Raw genomic sequence first — 17888 nt, 5'->3', positions numbered from 1 at the left:
CCCGCCTGTCAGGGTTCCCTTCCTCCCTTCAGCCAGCCTCCTGTGGACATCACTTACAGTAAAGCAGCGCCCCCAATGACCCTTTATGGGGAGTCTCCACCCACCCCACAGCCTGGCAGGGGCACAGACGTACATACCCATCCACTCACTCACGCAAGAGTATGAGACAAACAGCTCAAATGGATTTATGAGTCATAAAAGAATAAATTCCATTAACGATGAGCCACAGCAGTACTTTCAACATACATTTAATATATATAAAGTTGATAAATATTATTTTATTGGTATTTACATAAAGAAAATAACTGTAGCTGTAATATCTATATCTCACTGTAGAGTGTGCTGATGAGTTTATATACCCTTGCAGAACCTATAAGATGTTTAGGTAGTTTATTTTCTGTATACATTATTTACCTAGTTCTACCCTGATGAAGCTATTTGATACAAATCGACATTTATTAAACAAAACAACCATTAACAAATCATTAACACTGAAAAACATTGTAATTACATTCATATATTATCCGAAACATTACTTTCATCTTAAATCGTATTTTACCATATATATTTAATTCTTCCTATTACACATATAGAATAGCTATTTGTATTACATATGAAAGACAGCTATTTTAACTTAAAAATAAGAAAAACTAAATCATCCGTTCCGGTCCACCCCTTCTCTTTATTGACAAACAAAATAGAGGAATCACTTAGCTTCACCGACTGCTTCTACTTGGTCTAATAAATGTATCAAAGACTCACTGGACTGCATTTGACATCTAGCACACCAACACATCTTATTATGGAGCCAGTGCATGGGCATGACCACAACCAAACAAACATGAAACTGAGCACTGCAGTGAACAGATTAACATGAAGAAAAACAGCATTCGAAAACAAAACAAACCAAATAAAACTCACAGCAACACTTAATTTGTTAGTGTTGATTTGTGAAATTTGCTGGTGTTATAAATCAGATTTCTTCATGGCATTATCTAGAATATTAATTCAGATATGACTGATGACTTAATCACCTCTGTATGACAGGAGCTCAGTGGAAAAAGTCGCATTGCATAATATGTGTTGTATAGATGTTTTCAAGGAAGAGAAAAAAGGGTAAAATATGTATAAAAAACAAATAACTAATAAAATAAACTCAGGATGTCCAATGAATAAATTTATGAGGCATCGAAGACATCTGCATCATCATTAATTTATGAAAAGCAAACACATATGCTGTAATGCTACGCGTGCTTATGAAAAGTACATACAAGTGCAAGAACTTAACTTATGAAATCATGCGTAATGAAGTTATGAAATAAACATTTTATGCAATTCTAGCTCAGTCATTCACATGTAGTTTACCTGTAAATTATTCCATTTACATCCTGATGTAGAACACCTGAGAAATGTAGAGCCCATGTAGATTTTTATCGCAATGTTCACAGAAATGATCAAATCTGGCTTTTATTTCTGATTGGGTCTCTTAGTTTAGGGGTGTTACAGAGGAAAAGTGGGTGTGGTTTAGTCTTCAAACTTGCCCTCCAGAATGCTGTCGAAAGTGAAGGGCATAAACTTGAAGCCCTGTCCAGTGTAGAACTTATTCTGGAACTCCACCCTACGAACATTAAATGAGAATGAGGTCATGGCTAAAACAATATGTCAACGAATTTATGTTTGAGTTAAGCAGACAGAATCAGCATTCATTACAATGAAAATGTAATGCAAATGTAGCCATGTTGATCAATTATAAAAGTCATTGTTTAAACACAAACATTGTGCATGTGAGCAAATATTTCCTGCTCATTGTCAGCTATGCAATACAAACATTTGCGGCCACGGAAATAATTTGGACTGCTCAGGCAAAGTTTTTTCCTTAATACTGTATTCAAGATACAAAAAATCAATTGCACTTTCCCTGAAAAAAGAAGAAAAGTAAAACCATGATTTTGGTATGTGTTAAAAGGCATGAGTGCACTTACCAGTGCAACCTGAGGGCGTGCAAGAAGGCAGACAGTCCTTCCATGATCAAGAGAATAAACACTGTCAGCGTAGCAAAAATGGCAAAGATGATGGACAGGCCAATTAATCCACTAAAATTCCTAGAGGACAATCCTATGTGCATCACCATAGACCACAAGACCTCAGACAGCTCTGCAGGAAAACAAAAAAGACAGATCATTTAAAAAAGGTCTTAGAAACTTAAAACTTACAAATTGATATCTGCACAGTGCATATTGGGAGAACAGACACGCAAGGTATTGATGGAATCAGCATTTGTGCATTACTTACGGGCGTGGGCCAGACTCAGTGCCCAGAGCCGTAGATAAGAGGCTGTGTTTGAAATGCAGCCCAAGCAGTATTCTATAGTATGAATGGCCTGATGCACCGCTTCGTCTGCGAAATTAAACTGACAAGAGAGAAAGAGAAGCAGTTTAAACTAATGAATCAGACAGCAGATCTAATCCCACTCCCAGCTCAATCACGGCATTATTAACGGCCATGAATCTTAAGGGCCTAAGAACACAATCATAGCCTGATCACCAAGAGGATGCATCATTTGGTGCAATGTATCAAGATCACATCTCATTTATGGCTCACTGGATTGTCTCGTTTATTGTTGGCAGCTATGAGAAGGGTAAATTAAAGGATCTAAGGAAGATTATGTCGAGAAGAGAACCTTCACCAAACACCCCCTTAAAGAGACTACCCAACACACATACTCGCCAACGCACATACATACACACAAGCACAACAGCAGAACAAGGACAATGGCGAGCACACACACAAACACACATTAGAAAAATGACACCAAACAAAATAAGAAGAGGGCCTGCTCTTACCACTTCCTCTTCAGAGTGCTTGAAAGGTAATCGGACACATGCACAGACAGACACACATATAGGGTTAAAAAAGGTTTGACAGAGTTAGAATCTGTTTAGGAGATAGTGTGGAGAAAAAAACTGTGACGTTCACTCGAAATACAAAGATCGGATAACCAAATCGCTAACTGTGACATCACTGAAATATGCAGCGACCTAAACTGTTCGAACACTTAGAAAAACTGCATATGAACATCACTGCATTAGGTTTGAAAACAAATATTAAATCAAGTTTAAAGTGTTTCAAAGGAAGAAAGCAGGGGGGTCTGCATAATATATTACCTGTGTCTATCTCTCTCTCTCTCTCTGTGTGTCCATGTGCATGTGTGTTTGGTGTGTGTGTAAGATATTTGGTGTATTGCTTATAGTTGTTTTCATATACAGCTGCTTTGTAAATATTAAAATTGTAAAAAGCGCTATATAAATAAAAGTAGAGTTACAGGTTTAAATGACTATCCAAACCAATACACATAATATAACCATTAGGGGTGTCGCAATATATGAGCATTGTCAATAGCCGTGTGTGGCGAGGGGGGCGTGGTTTAGCGAGGTCTGCAGCAGGAGAGAGAGCCGGGAGACGAGCGGTGAGTGAGTGGGGAACCTGCAGACAATCAACACCTGTATCTCGTTCCAGTAAGGGCGTGGAGAGACAGTATATAAGGGTGAAGACAACATGCAACCAGAGAGAGCCACAGACTGCAAGCCCGTCAAAAGCAGATGAGAAGCCAAAGCTGAAGAAGCGCATGGGACTTTGTTTTGTTTTTGTTTCTATTGCTTAATTAAAGCCTGTGTCAGTCTACGCCAACCTCGTCCTCTTCATTCTGAGATCACTACACCGTGATACAAAACTTTCGGAGTATAAATCATGATCAAAATCATGTTAATACTAAACATAATAATATTGTGAATAATTCAGCCCCACTTTATAGCCACAAATTCGCTCTCTAATTCGTACAGTTGAATTTTTTTGCCACTATAAAGGTGATGTGAAAATCTGATATTGTGACAGCCCTTTGTAGTTTAAAGCAGTAGTTCTCAAACTGGAAGCCCCAAAATGGATCCAGGGGGGGCCACAGATTTTGAGGCATTTATGAAATTTAGAAATTGATCATATATTTTAGGCAATCAAACATCGAGAAATAAGACCACCAAACTAAATAATTGACATTCTAGCCTTGTATAACTGGGTTACACTTTACAATAAGGTGCTATTAGAAAACAATAGTAAATGCATTATCAAACATTAGCAAACAATGAATTTAGTTTTTCAGCATTTATTAATCCTAATCAATGTTAGTTCATGTCAATACAGTTATTCATGTTAGTTCATGGGGCATTAACTAATGTAAACAGAGACAATGTTTGATTTGAATAATGTATAAGTAAATGCTGAAATTAACATGAATTATTATTAATAAATCCTGTAGAAGTATTTTTCATTGTTATTTCTAGTTTGCTAATGCATTAACTAATTGTTAACAAATACCACCTTATTGTGAAGTGTTAACTATAACTGAATATGTTTATGGTTTAAATAAAATTCTAAGTTTAAGATTATAATTCTTTATTTGGGGGGCTGCAAAGCGATGCACTCTACACAAAGGGGGCCTTATGACGAAAAAGTTTGAGAACCACTGGTTTAATGTAACAAGAGGATTTTGTGGCACTAATATTTATTAAATATTTATTAAATGCTTTTTTATAGATCTCAATATATATTAAAAAGGGAAGATATTTCAAGAGAAGACCATCTCAGGGTGGGAGTTTGTTTATTGTTTTGACACGGGTTGCTGTGGGATACAGTGGTGGGGGGACAGACTCTTTTTAAAGGGGCTGACCCAGTTTAAATCAGATCTGGTATGCAGATCACAGATGCAGTGAGTCACAGAAAGGAATGCCCACTGCAGACTGCTGGCCCCCCTGCCAACTGCGGCTGTTTTTGGTGGACTGGTGGAGCTTGACACCGTGTGGGTGGTAACAGGATGGTGGCTCACAAAGCATTTTGAAGAAGTCTTTTAACTTTTTGTCATAATTGTGGTGTTATCATGTGCAACAGACTATTGTGAGACTGGATAATGTAATGCCACAACTTCGAAAAATGCAACAAAAATGTGTAATTCAAATAATAGAATAAATATGAACTATGATATTTCAGTTTTAAATAACATGGTTAATTTGAAAAAAATCTTTATAGACTTGTAACCCACCAATAATGTTTACAGTACACAATAGCCAATGCATTTAATAAGGTATCATTTAAGTAGACAAATATAATGTATCATAAATGTATTAACGCAGTGTCAAATCTAAAATCAAAGCCAATGCTGAAAACACATGTACAACCCATACGGTACTGAATACATGTGATGATAGAGAGAGACAAACAGGAAGTCCCCTCACCTCAGGCTCTTCTTCTTCATTCTGGGCAAGCTGGTCATGTTGTATGATCCCAGCCTCATCCTCTGTGGGGCCATTACCCACACGAATTCCCCCAAAATTCTGTGTTCCCTGTGAGGAAGCAGTCATAGGTAAGCCACTGTTAAATGTTTTAGCTAAGCCACCTTACAAGAATACAATATCTTTTGAGCATTAATAAAAAAAACGTTACTCGGAGCGTTGAAGACAAGTTCTTACCAGGTTTCTCCTCCAGAGGTGTTGCCTGCGCATAACTAGGGTCTTTACTATAAGCATGCACGGCACACAGGCAATAGCTATGACAACTAACATACACTGAATCACCATCTAGGGTAACAAGGGGAGAAAGAAGAATTCATTTTATTTGTGCATAACCTGGCTTGCAAGAATTGTTTAAGTATTGATGACATCACAGTCTCTGTGTCTACCTGTCCCCTGTATAAAGGTTTGTTGGTGGGATCATTATAGTTGAAAAGAAACATGTTGATAAAGGCTATAAGAAGACTGGGGGCCTCTTTTGAGCTCCTAGCATCGTATGCCGTCCACTTGTAGAACACGAGCAACATCAGGTATCCAAACAGACTGCTCATGAAGACGATCTCAGGAATAAAGCCCAGATAGATGTTCAGAGGCTTCTTAAAATACCTTCATCCAACACAAACAGATATAAGCATTCGAATATAGACAGCATATTTAAAAAAACATATTGAGAGTAACTCATACATGTGATTGAAGAGGCTGAGAGTAATTCCAAAAAGCATATGGATGACTCCCAGAATGATGGACATCTTCATCTTGAAGGAGTTTAGAAACGTCAGCTTATTACTGGCAATGTTCCAGATCTGTGAGGTGAGGAAAAATTGAATTAGTTTCCAATAAATATTAAAGGTTTGAGGTTGTTTAGAAGAATTTTCTTGTAGACGCTTACTGGGTCAATGCCGATGGGATAGGGTCCATCAAACACTCCTGGCACAGCAGGGTCCAACTGTAGCATCCTGTTTTCCTCTAAAGTCTTAAACCTGGAAGATGATAAACATGCTTGTAAAGAGTAATGTGATCTGAATGATCCTGAAAGACCTTAAAAGAAACAAGACCTGGCTTTGGCATCAAATGAATGGATTCAAATGAACAACAACTCACGTCCAGTTGGCTCCTTTTTGCCCAAACATGGGCCTGACGCTCCAGCCAGAGCCGAAGACATTGAGAGATTTGGAGAAACAGTCATTGTAGATGATTCCAGTATACACCGAAAACAATCCCATCAGGAGAATAATGTACCGGCCAGCAAACACCATTTGAAACATCTACAAAGACAACAAATGTGTAATTACTTCATAAATGAATGGACAAAAGCAGGGTTTGTACATTGACTTTTGTGTTTTTGGATTAAAGACTTCTTAATGATCTAATTATATAAACCAGTGAAACAACAATGAAACTGATGGGCAGATGAATAAATGAATGGGTGAACCGATGGATACCTCGTTTTCATTTTTCTGGGCGGTTAACCGGCTCTCTCGCAGTACTAGATAGAGTGCAGCGCAGGTCATAAGTGCACCGTGGCCCAGATCACCAAACATGACCGCAAACAGGAAGGGGAAGGTGATGATGGTGTATGGAGCTGAACACAAACATGGAGAATGAGGAACTGGTCTTGTTTTGTCTGTTTCCTAATGGGTTCATAAATAACTTAAACGAGCTATAAGGGGTCTTATCAACAAGTGGTGCTGTGACGAAACGTGTTGCTTCCATTACAAATTGCATGTATCTATCATAGCTCATTTGAGTCATTTATGCGAGTCTTGGGATGTTCAAAGTGTCGCTAATCCATGTTACCTGGGTTGATCTCACGGTAGTTGCCGATTCCATAGGCATCAACGATGCTTTGAAAGCCGTAGGTGAACTTGTTGGTTTTGTTGAAGGTGGGTGGTGTCTGTTTGGTCTGCATTCTGTTTAGGATGGAAGGAACAGTGGATCCACTTCTTTCCTGTATAAGAGTGGAATTTGCCATGCATGAAAATGAGCGCTCTAGTTTTCTTTGTTTTAAACTTATCTTGATTTTGTTTGTCTCGATTCAAAATGGCTACATTTTTTACACTCACTGAGTTCAGATAAGTTATATATAATAGCTGATATAAATAGCTACTAGTTAAATAAGGCATGAGGAAGAATACCACGTGTAAAGACCAGCAGGCGAATACAATCCCTTACATTTCAGCACACCACATGGCCTCATCAATGCTACACACAAGAATCTGAGTTACTGTTACTTTACAAGGTTACAATACTTTACAACGGTAATAAGATGATTTCCAACAGGCTGCAAGAATCTATAATGAGTACTGTTTTAAATATATTTAACCTGTGTTAACCCTTTAAAGACAGAGATAGACACAGAGGAACAGAAGGTGAATGTATGAAACCTAATCCCCTTAAGCTGTGGTTATTACAGGGAAAACGGTCTAATGACCTCTATACTACTTCCTCTCACGGCACGAATTGCATGTATTCAACAAACTCTTCCTTCATCATAAGGTGCGAGAAACCCCAGAGGCATCTCTAACATGCACACATTCTGCTGTGAATAAGGAGAATTTAAAATCCACTGCTGAAGAAATTATTCTTACTAAATATGAAAAATGCTTCAGTTTCATTTCGATCCCGACCAGATTGGCACTAGTAGGAACATATCTTGTCGATCTTTTCATTCATTTATCCATAAGGGCACAGCAGAAGTGATGGACAGAGTCAATCTGTGGTAATGTTTCAGCTGCTCTTGACCACAGGGAGATGTAAACTTTCATCTGACAGCTCTCATGACTCGATGTAAAAGCATCTGGGCATTCCGTCCTAACACTCAGTCCCCTGTGTGCATGTGTACTGTATGTGAGTGTCACAAGATAATGGGAGCTCAAGTCATGCTCACAAAGTTTGACTCACTGTATGCGATAAGAACAAAGAGGCCACTCCATAGAGACAACACATGCATGGCTGGAATTAGTGTGGAGGTACCAAAATTAACCCAATATACACTGAACACAGCCCCCCATGTGTACTGCAAATACATTACCCGAAAAGTGACCTTACATCAACCATAATGTTGCTTTTAAAGACGATGTGAAATAGTGCTGCGTGTCCTTTTTGTGTTTTCTGGGCAAATATTGAGATCTCAGATGTCACTAACTCACCGTGCCCCGTCGGAGTGCAAACTGAATGGAGTCAAGATCTGACACAGGGCACCAGATCTCAGCAATCAGACATTTCTGAGTGACATCGATGTTGCAGAGGTTCAGCGTGTGATAAATGGCCTTCATCTTCCTCACTTTGATGAACCACACACGCACAGTCTTAGCAGCCGCCTGCAGCACTCGCTGCCTGTGATCCTCCGTTTGATTCAGTACCTGAAACGCACAGAGGAAATAGAAGGGTTATGACAGGAAGTGGAAGGAATCAGAATCGGATTAGGCTGGCATGAAGTGCTGTGATCAAGCCAAGCAGATTTATAACACCTGGAAAGGGAACTATATATACGCATGCTGTTGTATAAACGGGACAAATCGAGTCACACCTGTTATAGTTAATACTCTTGTCAATCCCAAACACTCACACAGCCTGTCTTTTTTTAGGTAAGGCGAATTTCTCAATCATTCAGGAGTGGCCAAGGCACCGGTATCACGTTGGCATGCTTGACTAGATACATGCCAACCTCAATATCCAACTATCCAAAACCCAAACTCACTCACACTGGAGAGACACAGACTCATTCGCACTGGCAATCGGACAGACTTGCACAATCTGGGATTGATGTAATCCTCAATAATGCCTTCTGTCTGTCTCACACACAGCACATTCTTGCGCACTTAGGCACAATTCTAAAGGTGCATTCATTTTAGAGTAAGGGAAGGAGTGCAGGGAATTCAACACATAAAACACACACATAGTGACAATTTTTGATCACACCCCAGGGACATACAGGACCGCTAATAGCTTGAAGTGAGTCAGTGACATGGTACTCAAGAGCAAGCGCTGTCCCTGCTCTGTCAGCACTCTGTGTTTGGATCTTCTTCTTTACATTGGTTAAACAGTGAGAGCAAACGGATCCGTGTCTGTCACAAAAAACAGTGAGTGTTTTTTAAGAGAATTGTGTACTTGATTTAAAAGTGATTTAACCTAATAGTAGAACCAATTATGGCATGCTGTATCCTGTAACCTGTATCAGGTTAACACGCGTCTTCTGTAGCTTCTGTCCTAGGTTTTAAAAGAGTTTGTGTGTGATTTCAGGGTGTGAGATGAGACAGAGTAAACAAGTGTAGCAGCAAACATGAAGGACAAACTCCCTGAAATTGTGGGTATGCACAGGGAGGAACGCTCACAATGACTGCGGGGGGGGGGTGAGTGAATGACAACATATTAGCTGTTATATTATAACCCCATGGTCTAAAGCCAGAGATTATTAGTGTAAAAGCATTAGTCAAATTTAATACACACTATTAATGCAACACAATAGAAAGATGGATTTTGCTAGTGTGTGCAAAACCTGTGATTCATGTTATGCTCACTTGATTTCAGAATGATCCTTGTGTTTCAAACAATTCTGACCTTGTAAAAGAATTTACATGATCCGAAAATAACTTATTTTGTTACATTACGCTATTAGTTTGTAAATACATTTCTAATATTTCAGATTTTGCATCCTAAATGTCGATTCAACTTTTATACCCCTGTGACTCTGTATACATAAATGTGAATTTAGTCACGGTTGGAGGGTGTTGTTAGGCATGACACTTGTATCACCATGCAGGATGGCCTGATCACATCTAATGTGAGAACTAACTGCCCCGCCTTGTGGTTAAAATGCGTGAGTGAATGGGCATCTGGGTGGGCAGGTATGGTCACTATGTAAATGTGTGAAGGCAAACTCATCCAGTTTTCCTTCCCAAATAAGGCACCGCGAGAGATTCTCTCAAAGACCCAGAGCTGTAACACCATCCGGCAGCACTTATAATGCCCACTCGTAGCCCCTAATATCTCTGACTCACTGAAGGAGATTCCGTCCATTTAATAGTTTGACAAAGCGTGACTATCCCTTGACATATCTGCAGGCAGTAAGTCAGTTTTAATAAAAAAGGGTAACATCAAGACAGAATTAAAAAAAGACAGATAGATACAGAATCACACACAGCAGTTGTTACACTGAAAGTGTAATCTAATTTGTTCATTATAGCACTTTCATTGCCTGTAAATTACATTATGCTCATTCAGCTGAAGTTTACAAAGTAAATCAAATCAAATTCAGTCAAATTACTTCCACGCCAATATGCGGTTTTTAGATTGCTGGATTTCTTCTTCAAGTTCACTACCTGTCGGGCTTTTGTGATAGCAGTATCCCATTATATGTTTACATTTGGGCCCATTATCCGGTTAGGATTGTCTGTGCACCTACCACACAGGGTGACACAGAGACGACATTCTGATAACAGCACTGGATCAAGTGTGCACTCATCATCTATTAGATTTCACTCTAATCCACCTTCACTCTGTCCACACAACAAGGACCAAATAAAATCTGCCCAATCTGTCAACCTTTTTTTTTTATGGGGCCTGAGAGTCTATGTGTGAGATTTCTGTGTGTGCATCTCTTACCATTTGGAGATCATCAATTCGGGAGTTCACTCCAGCTGCCATTTCCTTTCTCTCTTGAGGGGTCTCTGGACAGGGGTACAGAGAAGCCCGAAACCTAACAAAGATCAGCACTGTAAATTAAAGTCTGCAGGCTTTAGGGCTGGTCCGAATACCATTTTTGGAGCTTGGAAGCTTCGGTAGTAATCAACACCAAATATTCGAAGCTTCGGAGGGAGGGGGCTGAGCATATTCTTCTCTGTAATAAAGGCAGGAATCTGTGTGTCTATCTGTCTGTTTGCACTTTTATTATGTCATGAACCATTCATCCAATCGACTTCACACGTGGCGGGTGTGTTGCTGCAGACCTAAGGGAGTGCAGTGTCGTGTTTTGGTGCAATATGGACACGATACATTTCCATATTCAGAATGAATCAACTTTTTAATAAACTACAGACCAGCGTGATACGGAAGCGGCACACCTCACATTAAAATAGATACATTTAGTTTTTAATGGCAAATTATATTTTGTTTCTTTTATGTATTAACTTTTGTTTGTGGTTCAGGTGCTAGCAGAGTTTGATTGCCAACTGCGCTGGAGTGCGGCTTTAACTGGAGACTGTTTAGTCTTAGTTTTGTTTTCAATGGTAAATTAGTTATATTTCATTTCATTTCTTTATTACGTTAGTTAAGAAAAAAATGTTGTTGGTCAGGCACAGAATGCGCCGTTCGTCATCCAGCTTCAGCGGTCACCGTAAAAAAATTGCTGCATACGTGTGACATAGTGACATGCAACCCGTGTCCTTACCGGGTCCCAAACTGCTTCAAATATTAGGTTTGTCTGACATCATGCAGCGCTGCACAGACCGAACAGCGCAAAGCATCTTTCATTAATTGCTCTTGTTTTGAGAACATACTGTATTTCATATAATTTCAAATCGCATATTTGACACACTGTCCTCATTGAATTTAAAGTGTTCTTAAACACCTGAGGTCTTCTGCATTTTTCTTCTCTTCCAGATTAACTAAATCATGACGTTCACTCATAGACGATTCATATTCAAGCGCGAATGAGAACCGCTTCGTGGGGGATGCCAGGTGTTAGAAAACAAAAGAATATTTGAATCTTAAAATTGAAAATCGAATGCCAACCCACCGAACGAATAATCGAATATTCTGGTCCAGCCCTAGCCGGCTCAAATCGATCACTAAATAAAATGAATGTATGATTTCTAAAGGTAAAGGTAATGTGTTTTGTGCTCATACCCTTCACAAATCTTCTTCACTCTATTCTTCAGCTGGTCACCCTGGAAGAAAATGATGAACACAGACTTGTGCACATGGTCACCCTAAGAAAAAATGAAAATAAGAAAATGATGCAACATGAGCTGACATTTTACCGAGAATTTTACAAACATCAATCTACTTAAGAGAGTAGAGAAAAATGCATGATCTTATTTATCCTTCACTGTGCAAAAACAAGGGCAATTACTGTGGTGGGGTCCTCGAGTGGGTCTTCAATGTCTGCTTGCCGTAGGAAAACGTTGCCACGGCAAACTCTCCACAGCATCCTCTCGAAGGTGGGGATTCTTTCTCTGCCTATCACACCAGCAACAAAACTGCAACCAGTGTCAAAGTTAAAAGTCAATGTGTATATTAGCATCACACATAAAAAAATAATCTTATATAAGGAATACTACAGCTTCTACTTTCTGACTGAGCCCTCCCTATGACTGCTTATGAACTGCTATCTCCGCCCTCATCATGTTGCCATTGTCTGCCATTGTTTTCAAGCTGGACTACTTACAGTGAGCTACAAGAATGTTTTGTATTATAAAGTATACTACAGCTTTCACGTTTTTAAAGTTCACCCTTATTATGAAAATTATGAATTTATGTCTTACTAGTATAAACTGCAAACAAAGCTACCTTTCAGACGAAGTTTTACAGTTTTAACCTGAAATATATCGTGTCAAAGAAACAGAGCAAGAACTGACCCAAGCCTGAGAGGAGCAGGGCGTCCAACCTCATTTGGTTCTAGTAAGGTTGATGCTTCTTCCAAAAGTGAAGGATCTTCCATCTGCCAGAATGGGAAGAAATTAAGCTTTTCAATCCCCCTTTTCATCTCTGCTTTTAGATATAATTTAAAAGAGCAATATAAGTGTTTATGGTTTAAAGCCAAGAGTTTATCATAAAATGTCTGACATTATATTCTTGTTATGTGTAAATATGTTATGTGTATATAAATTTATCACAGATGCTCCCTTAAAGTTTTTTCACAGCATGCCTAAAGGGCAAAAGTTACATTTCTTAACAGAGCAAGCATTATAAAAATGATATACCAGCTATACATCAGCAATCATGTGCCTAAACATTTATTACAAGAAACAAACTGCCTTTACTCAAAGGTACAGTGTCGGAAACGCATTAGACTATCCTGGGGTTTCAGCCTACAGTTACTTAACTAACCCAGATCTTCAACCAATACCTTAAAGAAACCTCACACCACAAACAGATCAATCACCCACCACCAGTCTATGTGACATCCCCATAATTAAAAGACAGTAAACAGCTTATCCGCTGTCACTCAAATCAAATGATCTTATATGACATTACAATACAAAAATTACAAAATTATGTTAAAGTCCAGATTAGTGTCAGAAAGCACAGAAATGTATGTCTGAAGATCTCCCACAGGTTGAAAAAGAAAAAAACACCCTGACAGGAACTAAATATCACAAACACAAAGGGTTGTTTTACGTTTACAAGTAACGTGTCAACACCTTGCTGAACTGGTCTTGGGAAGGGCAGTTTGACATCACCATCAGCGGCTGGGATGGGACGAGGAATTCAGAGAATGGCCTTTCAATCTGTTAGACATGCATCTGTCTTTGTCACATCATCGCAAACATGGTGGAAAAACATGTTTTGGTGTCTCTTTTGGCTTTGTTTGGTCACAGACTGGTGTTGATTATTATGTGAATTTAAATGAATACCACATTATAGTATTTGTTTCTGAATAACACCACAGGAAAAGGAGAAAAAGTTTTTGAAGAGATCACAAACCTCATTGAAAAACTGCTGTGTTCGCCTGAGGATGTGCTTGAGCTCTGTTAACTCCAGAAAGTTCTTCTTCAGGGCTTCCTGGTTGGTGTTGATCTCCTTCATCTCGTTCTCCAGCTTTTCAAAAGTGGCCTATACAACCAAAAAGAATAACAAAAATAGAAAATGCAATCGATAAATAGGAAAGGCAATAATGAAGGAAGACAGAATAACTCATAATTCAGGCAAATTGTAACTATTTGTGAAAGAGTTGTTTTTTGTACCTCTAAATCAATCATGTCTCGAGGAAAAGGGACCTCTGGGTTCTCCCCGGTGTCTACGACAGGTATGTTAGCCTTTTTAATCTCCTTCTCAACAAACCCTTGACAAAAAAGATGAAGAAGTGAGATACAAAAGGGGCAGAAACAGTGAAGATATGATCTCTATTTGATTCAACCAAAACACTTGATGTTTTAACTTGTGTTGTCTGTCAGCTATGTTTTGTAACCCAGCAATACTGACAAAACAACTCACTTAGTTTGCGATCCATCTCCTCACAACGACGGACTTCATTTACGAACTTCCTCTGAAAAACGTTGACATCTGGGTTCAACTGCAAATAAAGAGAAAAAGGACATAGAGCCTCTTTTGCTAAAAAAACTGCTTAGTTTACATTCGCTGGTAAAACACAAACCAAATTCACACCCAAGATATACAGAGAAAACAGAAGTCAGATTCACAGGGTGAAAAACGGTCCAATCATTTTAAAGCCCCCCTAATCCAGAAAATGTGTATAGTCACGTATTAAAACAATGTGCACGTTGTAAAGACATAAGGCCAATCGCATTCACTCAAGCATGTTTTCAGTTTTAATAGATACAATGCGTTTGTCCTGTGTATTGTCACGTATAAAAACAATGTGCACATTGTGAAGTGCGATGTTTTCTGAGTGAATACACTTTGCAGAGACCTTTTTTAACAAACAACACGTAGACCAACGTGTTGTTTATGTACTCTCACTTATACAAAACAGTGTGTTTGGTTTTTAAAGATGAGACAGTGTTTCCCATTCCCTTAATGGCCATTCTCTTCAGTTTGTTTTGGAAGCACCGGCTCGCACAGCCCTGTGCTTTCTGCTGGAAAGAGGGCGGAGACCACTAGCTCTTGCATTTAAAGAGACACACCAAAACAGGCAAAAATGGACATGTAGGGGCACAGTAAAATACCAAATCTGTGGTGTATTCTGAGCTGAAACTTCATTGACATTTTCGGGGCTACATTTGAGGGTCTTCAAATTCAAGACAAAAGTTTAATCTGGTATGTACATACGTCTCTGAACTGCACCATGCCGATCTCCCCCAGCTCACTGACACAGCAGTAGGCTGACTCTGATTGAAGGAAGAGTTGGGCCAGGGTCATCTCCTCACTGCGAAACAGCTCCCCCATAATGCACTGCTCTCTCTCTCTCTCCAATGCACTTAGGGGAGAATATCTGGGGCAAGAGAGAGATAAATCTAATTAAAAACAATCAAACACAACTCTAATAAACATAAACCCAACAGAAAAATGTCCTGTTTTGAAGTTCTGTTTAAAAGCAGATATTGTGCTTAGGTCACACAAGTCTCTGCTGCTTTCATAAAAAAGGAGAACACAACAAGAAGGCCCTGACATACTTAACAAGCAAGAATGATTTACACAGAAACAGAAGTAACAGTTTCATCAGACGTACGCGCTGGACCGAAATTAACTTCCGATCTGTTTTTGGTTGTAATATAACTATTTGTTTACTATTTAATTACGTTAATAATAATTCGTGTTAATATTTGTTTGTATATTAATTGTAATAAATTAATTTGAAACTACTCTTGCGTCATCTCCTGATATTCATCCCTATAGCTTCATGCATTTGCAGCAATAATAGACACACGACCTATTGACTTCTCAGAAACAAGGCGATCTATGAAAAAAGCCTTTCCACAATCTCGTGCTCATAAGGGCACACATGGAATGTTACGCTTCCGTGATGTTTCATCGCTCTCTTAGCATGTGATGCCCTAACAGCTATGGGAAGAAGAGGTTGCCGTCTCAGAACACACAGGAGTATTCATCATTCGCGCAAAATGACCTGGGCAAGCAGTACAACTGCATGGAATGTCCTTTTAAAGTCCAACCCCAACTCAACTCACTTCCACTCAAAAAAAATGCATCTGGCTCTATTAAAAAAGTTAACTGCACTGCTGTGTAGCACATTCTTTTAAAAGTCTCACTGTGTAACAGAAGTTTAAGGTCCATTGCAAATGAGTGTACAATGGATTATGGATTAAGCTGCACCATGTGACTCTTTGCAAGCATCACTAACACAGAAGCAAACTGCTACTTTGACAGTGGTTTTTAGGTAAAATTGTGATTCAATAGGTAATTCCACACGTGCTAAATAATGCAGCACTCCGAGAAAAGGTACAAGCTACTATTTCATTGCTCTGTGTGCCTCCTGCTTTCTCCGTTCTCTGATCCACCCCATCATCAGCACCATTCGGTAATATTACAGTGGATCTATGCCCTAAACTTTAAAGTAAAGTAAACTGCTATTACATAATGTGTCAGGCATTTGAGTCAACCCATAAAACCAAAGCAGACAGAGCAAAATAATATAACAGAAAATGGATAACCTAGACAACACCAAAGTGTGGTACAGCTATACAACCCATTACAACACAGTGGTATATAAGCTAACGCCTTGCTGCGAGCGATTCAAGTTTTATCAGCTCGGATTCAAACTTTTATAATAAACAAAACAACTCGACGCAAAATAACTCCCCATATAGGCCGGAGGGGTAAACAAAACACGATCTTATGACACGAATATTAATGCAACGTTAGCTGTCAACTTGTGTGTCTCAACAAGTAACTTTGGCATAGCAAAATGGCACAATGTTCACCTCGCTATAAAAAGACGACGTATCCTGTATGGAAGTCACAATTTCTGTCGTATAAAAGTAACGTATTTCGGCTTAGCAGTCCCATCAACGATTTTAATAGCTAATGCTAAAAACGCCGACAGGTTGTTACCTCAGGGAATGACACTACCGACACATCCCACAAACTGAGAAAAAACGCGCTTTTCGACTCCTGAAACTTTACGTTTATACGACGAAAGAAAGCCGAAGCAACTTTAGAAAAAAAATATATACTTACAGCGCAGAAACGGATAAAAGTTAAGTCCTCTAGTCTCTAAATCCACTGCGACGCAAGCATCAGCTGACCAGAACGAACACGACGTCACGAACAGCCCAACCTGGTCACGTGATCGAGGTTACCTTGGCAGTGAGGTGCTTCCAAATACGGAAAGTTGTAAAGGTAAATATTAATCACTTATTATAATTTGATAAAAACTCGCGTATTTTGTTACTAAAACGTTTTGACGTTGATCACACGTAGTAATGTTTAATAAATGGTGCTCTATATCAAAGTTTTGCCCTAAAGTTTTACTCTCTCTGTTGATAGGCGGACTCATCATGCTATCGTGGTTTGCGTCTTGCATATGTTTACCACTTCCTTACTTTTGCAAGTCAATGTGCTTGTGTTTATGCCATTTGATACACCGGAACTCATGACAATCAGAGCTGCAAAATAAAACTAGCCTACCTACTCAGTAAATGTGTCGGTAAACACTTTCATCCGTCAACAACTGTGGAAATGTGTGAACACATCAAAAAGTATTGTTACACATTTTAACTACATTACTGTTGTCTATAGTGATTGCATTTTTACTTTTTACACCAAAATAGTTTTAAACATAGAGTTTGAAGTCTCTGCTTCACAGATATACCAAATAACCCCTTTCTATGTTAAAAGTGTCACATATTTACTAATTATAAAGCAACAGGATTTCAAACAGGGTCATATCATGTCGAATGCCAAGAGGTCACT

General features: G+C 38.9%; 1 protein-coding gene across 6 annotated transcripts; it reads right to left on the bottom strand.

Moving 5' to 3' along the window:
* Nucleotides 1–169: 169 nt before the first annotated feature.
* Nucleotides 170–17520, bottom strand: atp6v0a1a (ATPase H+ transporting V0 subunit a1a). Of its 6 annotated transcripts, XM_079457237.1 has the most exons (23): nucleotides 17154–17281; nucleotides 15288–15450; nucleotides 14493–14571; nucleotides 14243–14340; nucleotides 13983–14111; nucleotides 13700–13786; nucleotides 12914–12996; nucleotides 12409–12535; nucleotides 12183–12265; nucleotides 10941–11034; nucleotides 8486–8698; nucleotides 7134–7284; nucleotides 6779–6918; nucleotides 6438–6601; nucleotides 6226–6316; nucleotides 6021–6139; nucleotides 5726–5942; nucleotides 5517–5624; nucleotides 5283–5390; nucleotides 2844–2861; nucleotides 2293–2410; nucleotides 1983–2154; nucleotides 234–1618 (listed from the first exon to the last, which is right to left on the bottom strand). In XM_079457237.1, the coding sequence occupies exons 2-23, from the start codon at nucleotides 15402–15404 to the stop codon at nucleotides 1525–1527; spliced, it is 2610 nt and encodes an 869-aa protein (XP_079313363.1). In that variant the 5' UTR covers nucleotides 15405–15450; nucleotides 17154–17281; the 3' UTR covers nucleotides 234–1524. The 6 variants fall into 6 exon arrangements, with proteins under 6 accessions (XP_079313367.1, XP_079313363.1, XP_079313365.1 ...); XM_079457239.1 differs by lacking the exon at nucleotides 2844–2861 and having other exon boundaries at nucleotides 17154–17520; XM_079457238.1 differs by lacking the exon at nucleotides 2844–2861 and having other exon boundaries at nucleotides 5268–5390.
* Between the last annotated feature and the right edge of the window lie 368 nt (nucleotides 17521–17888).

This window comes from Barbatula barbatula (genome assembly GCF_947034865.1).
Source record: "Barbatula barbatula genome assembly, chromosome: 5".
NCBI classification, from domain to species: Eukaryota; Metazoa; Chordata; class Actinopteri; order Cypriniformes; family Nemacheilidae; genus Barbatula; species Barbatula barbatula.
Note: the sequence above shows the minus strand (reverse complement) of the source record. Positions and strands in the feature narration are given on the sequence as shown.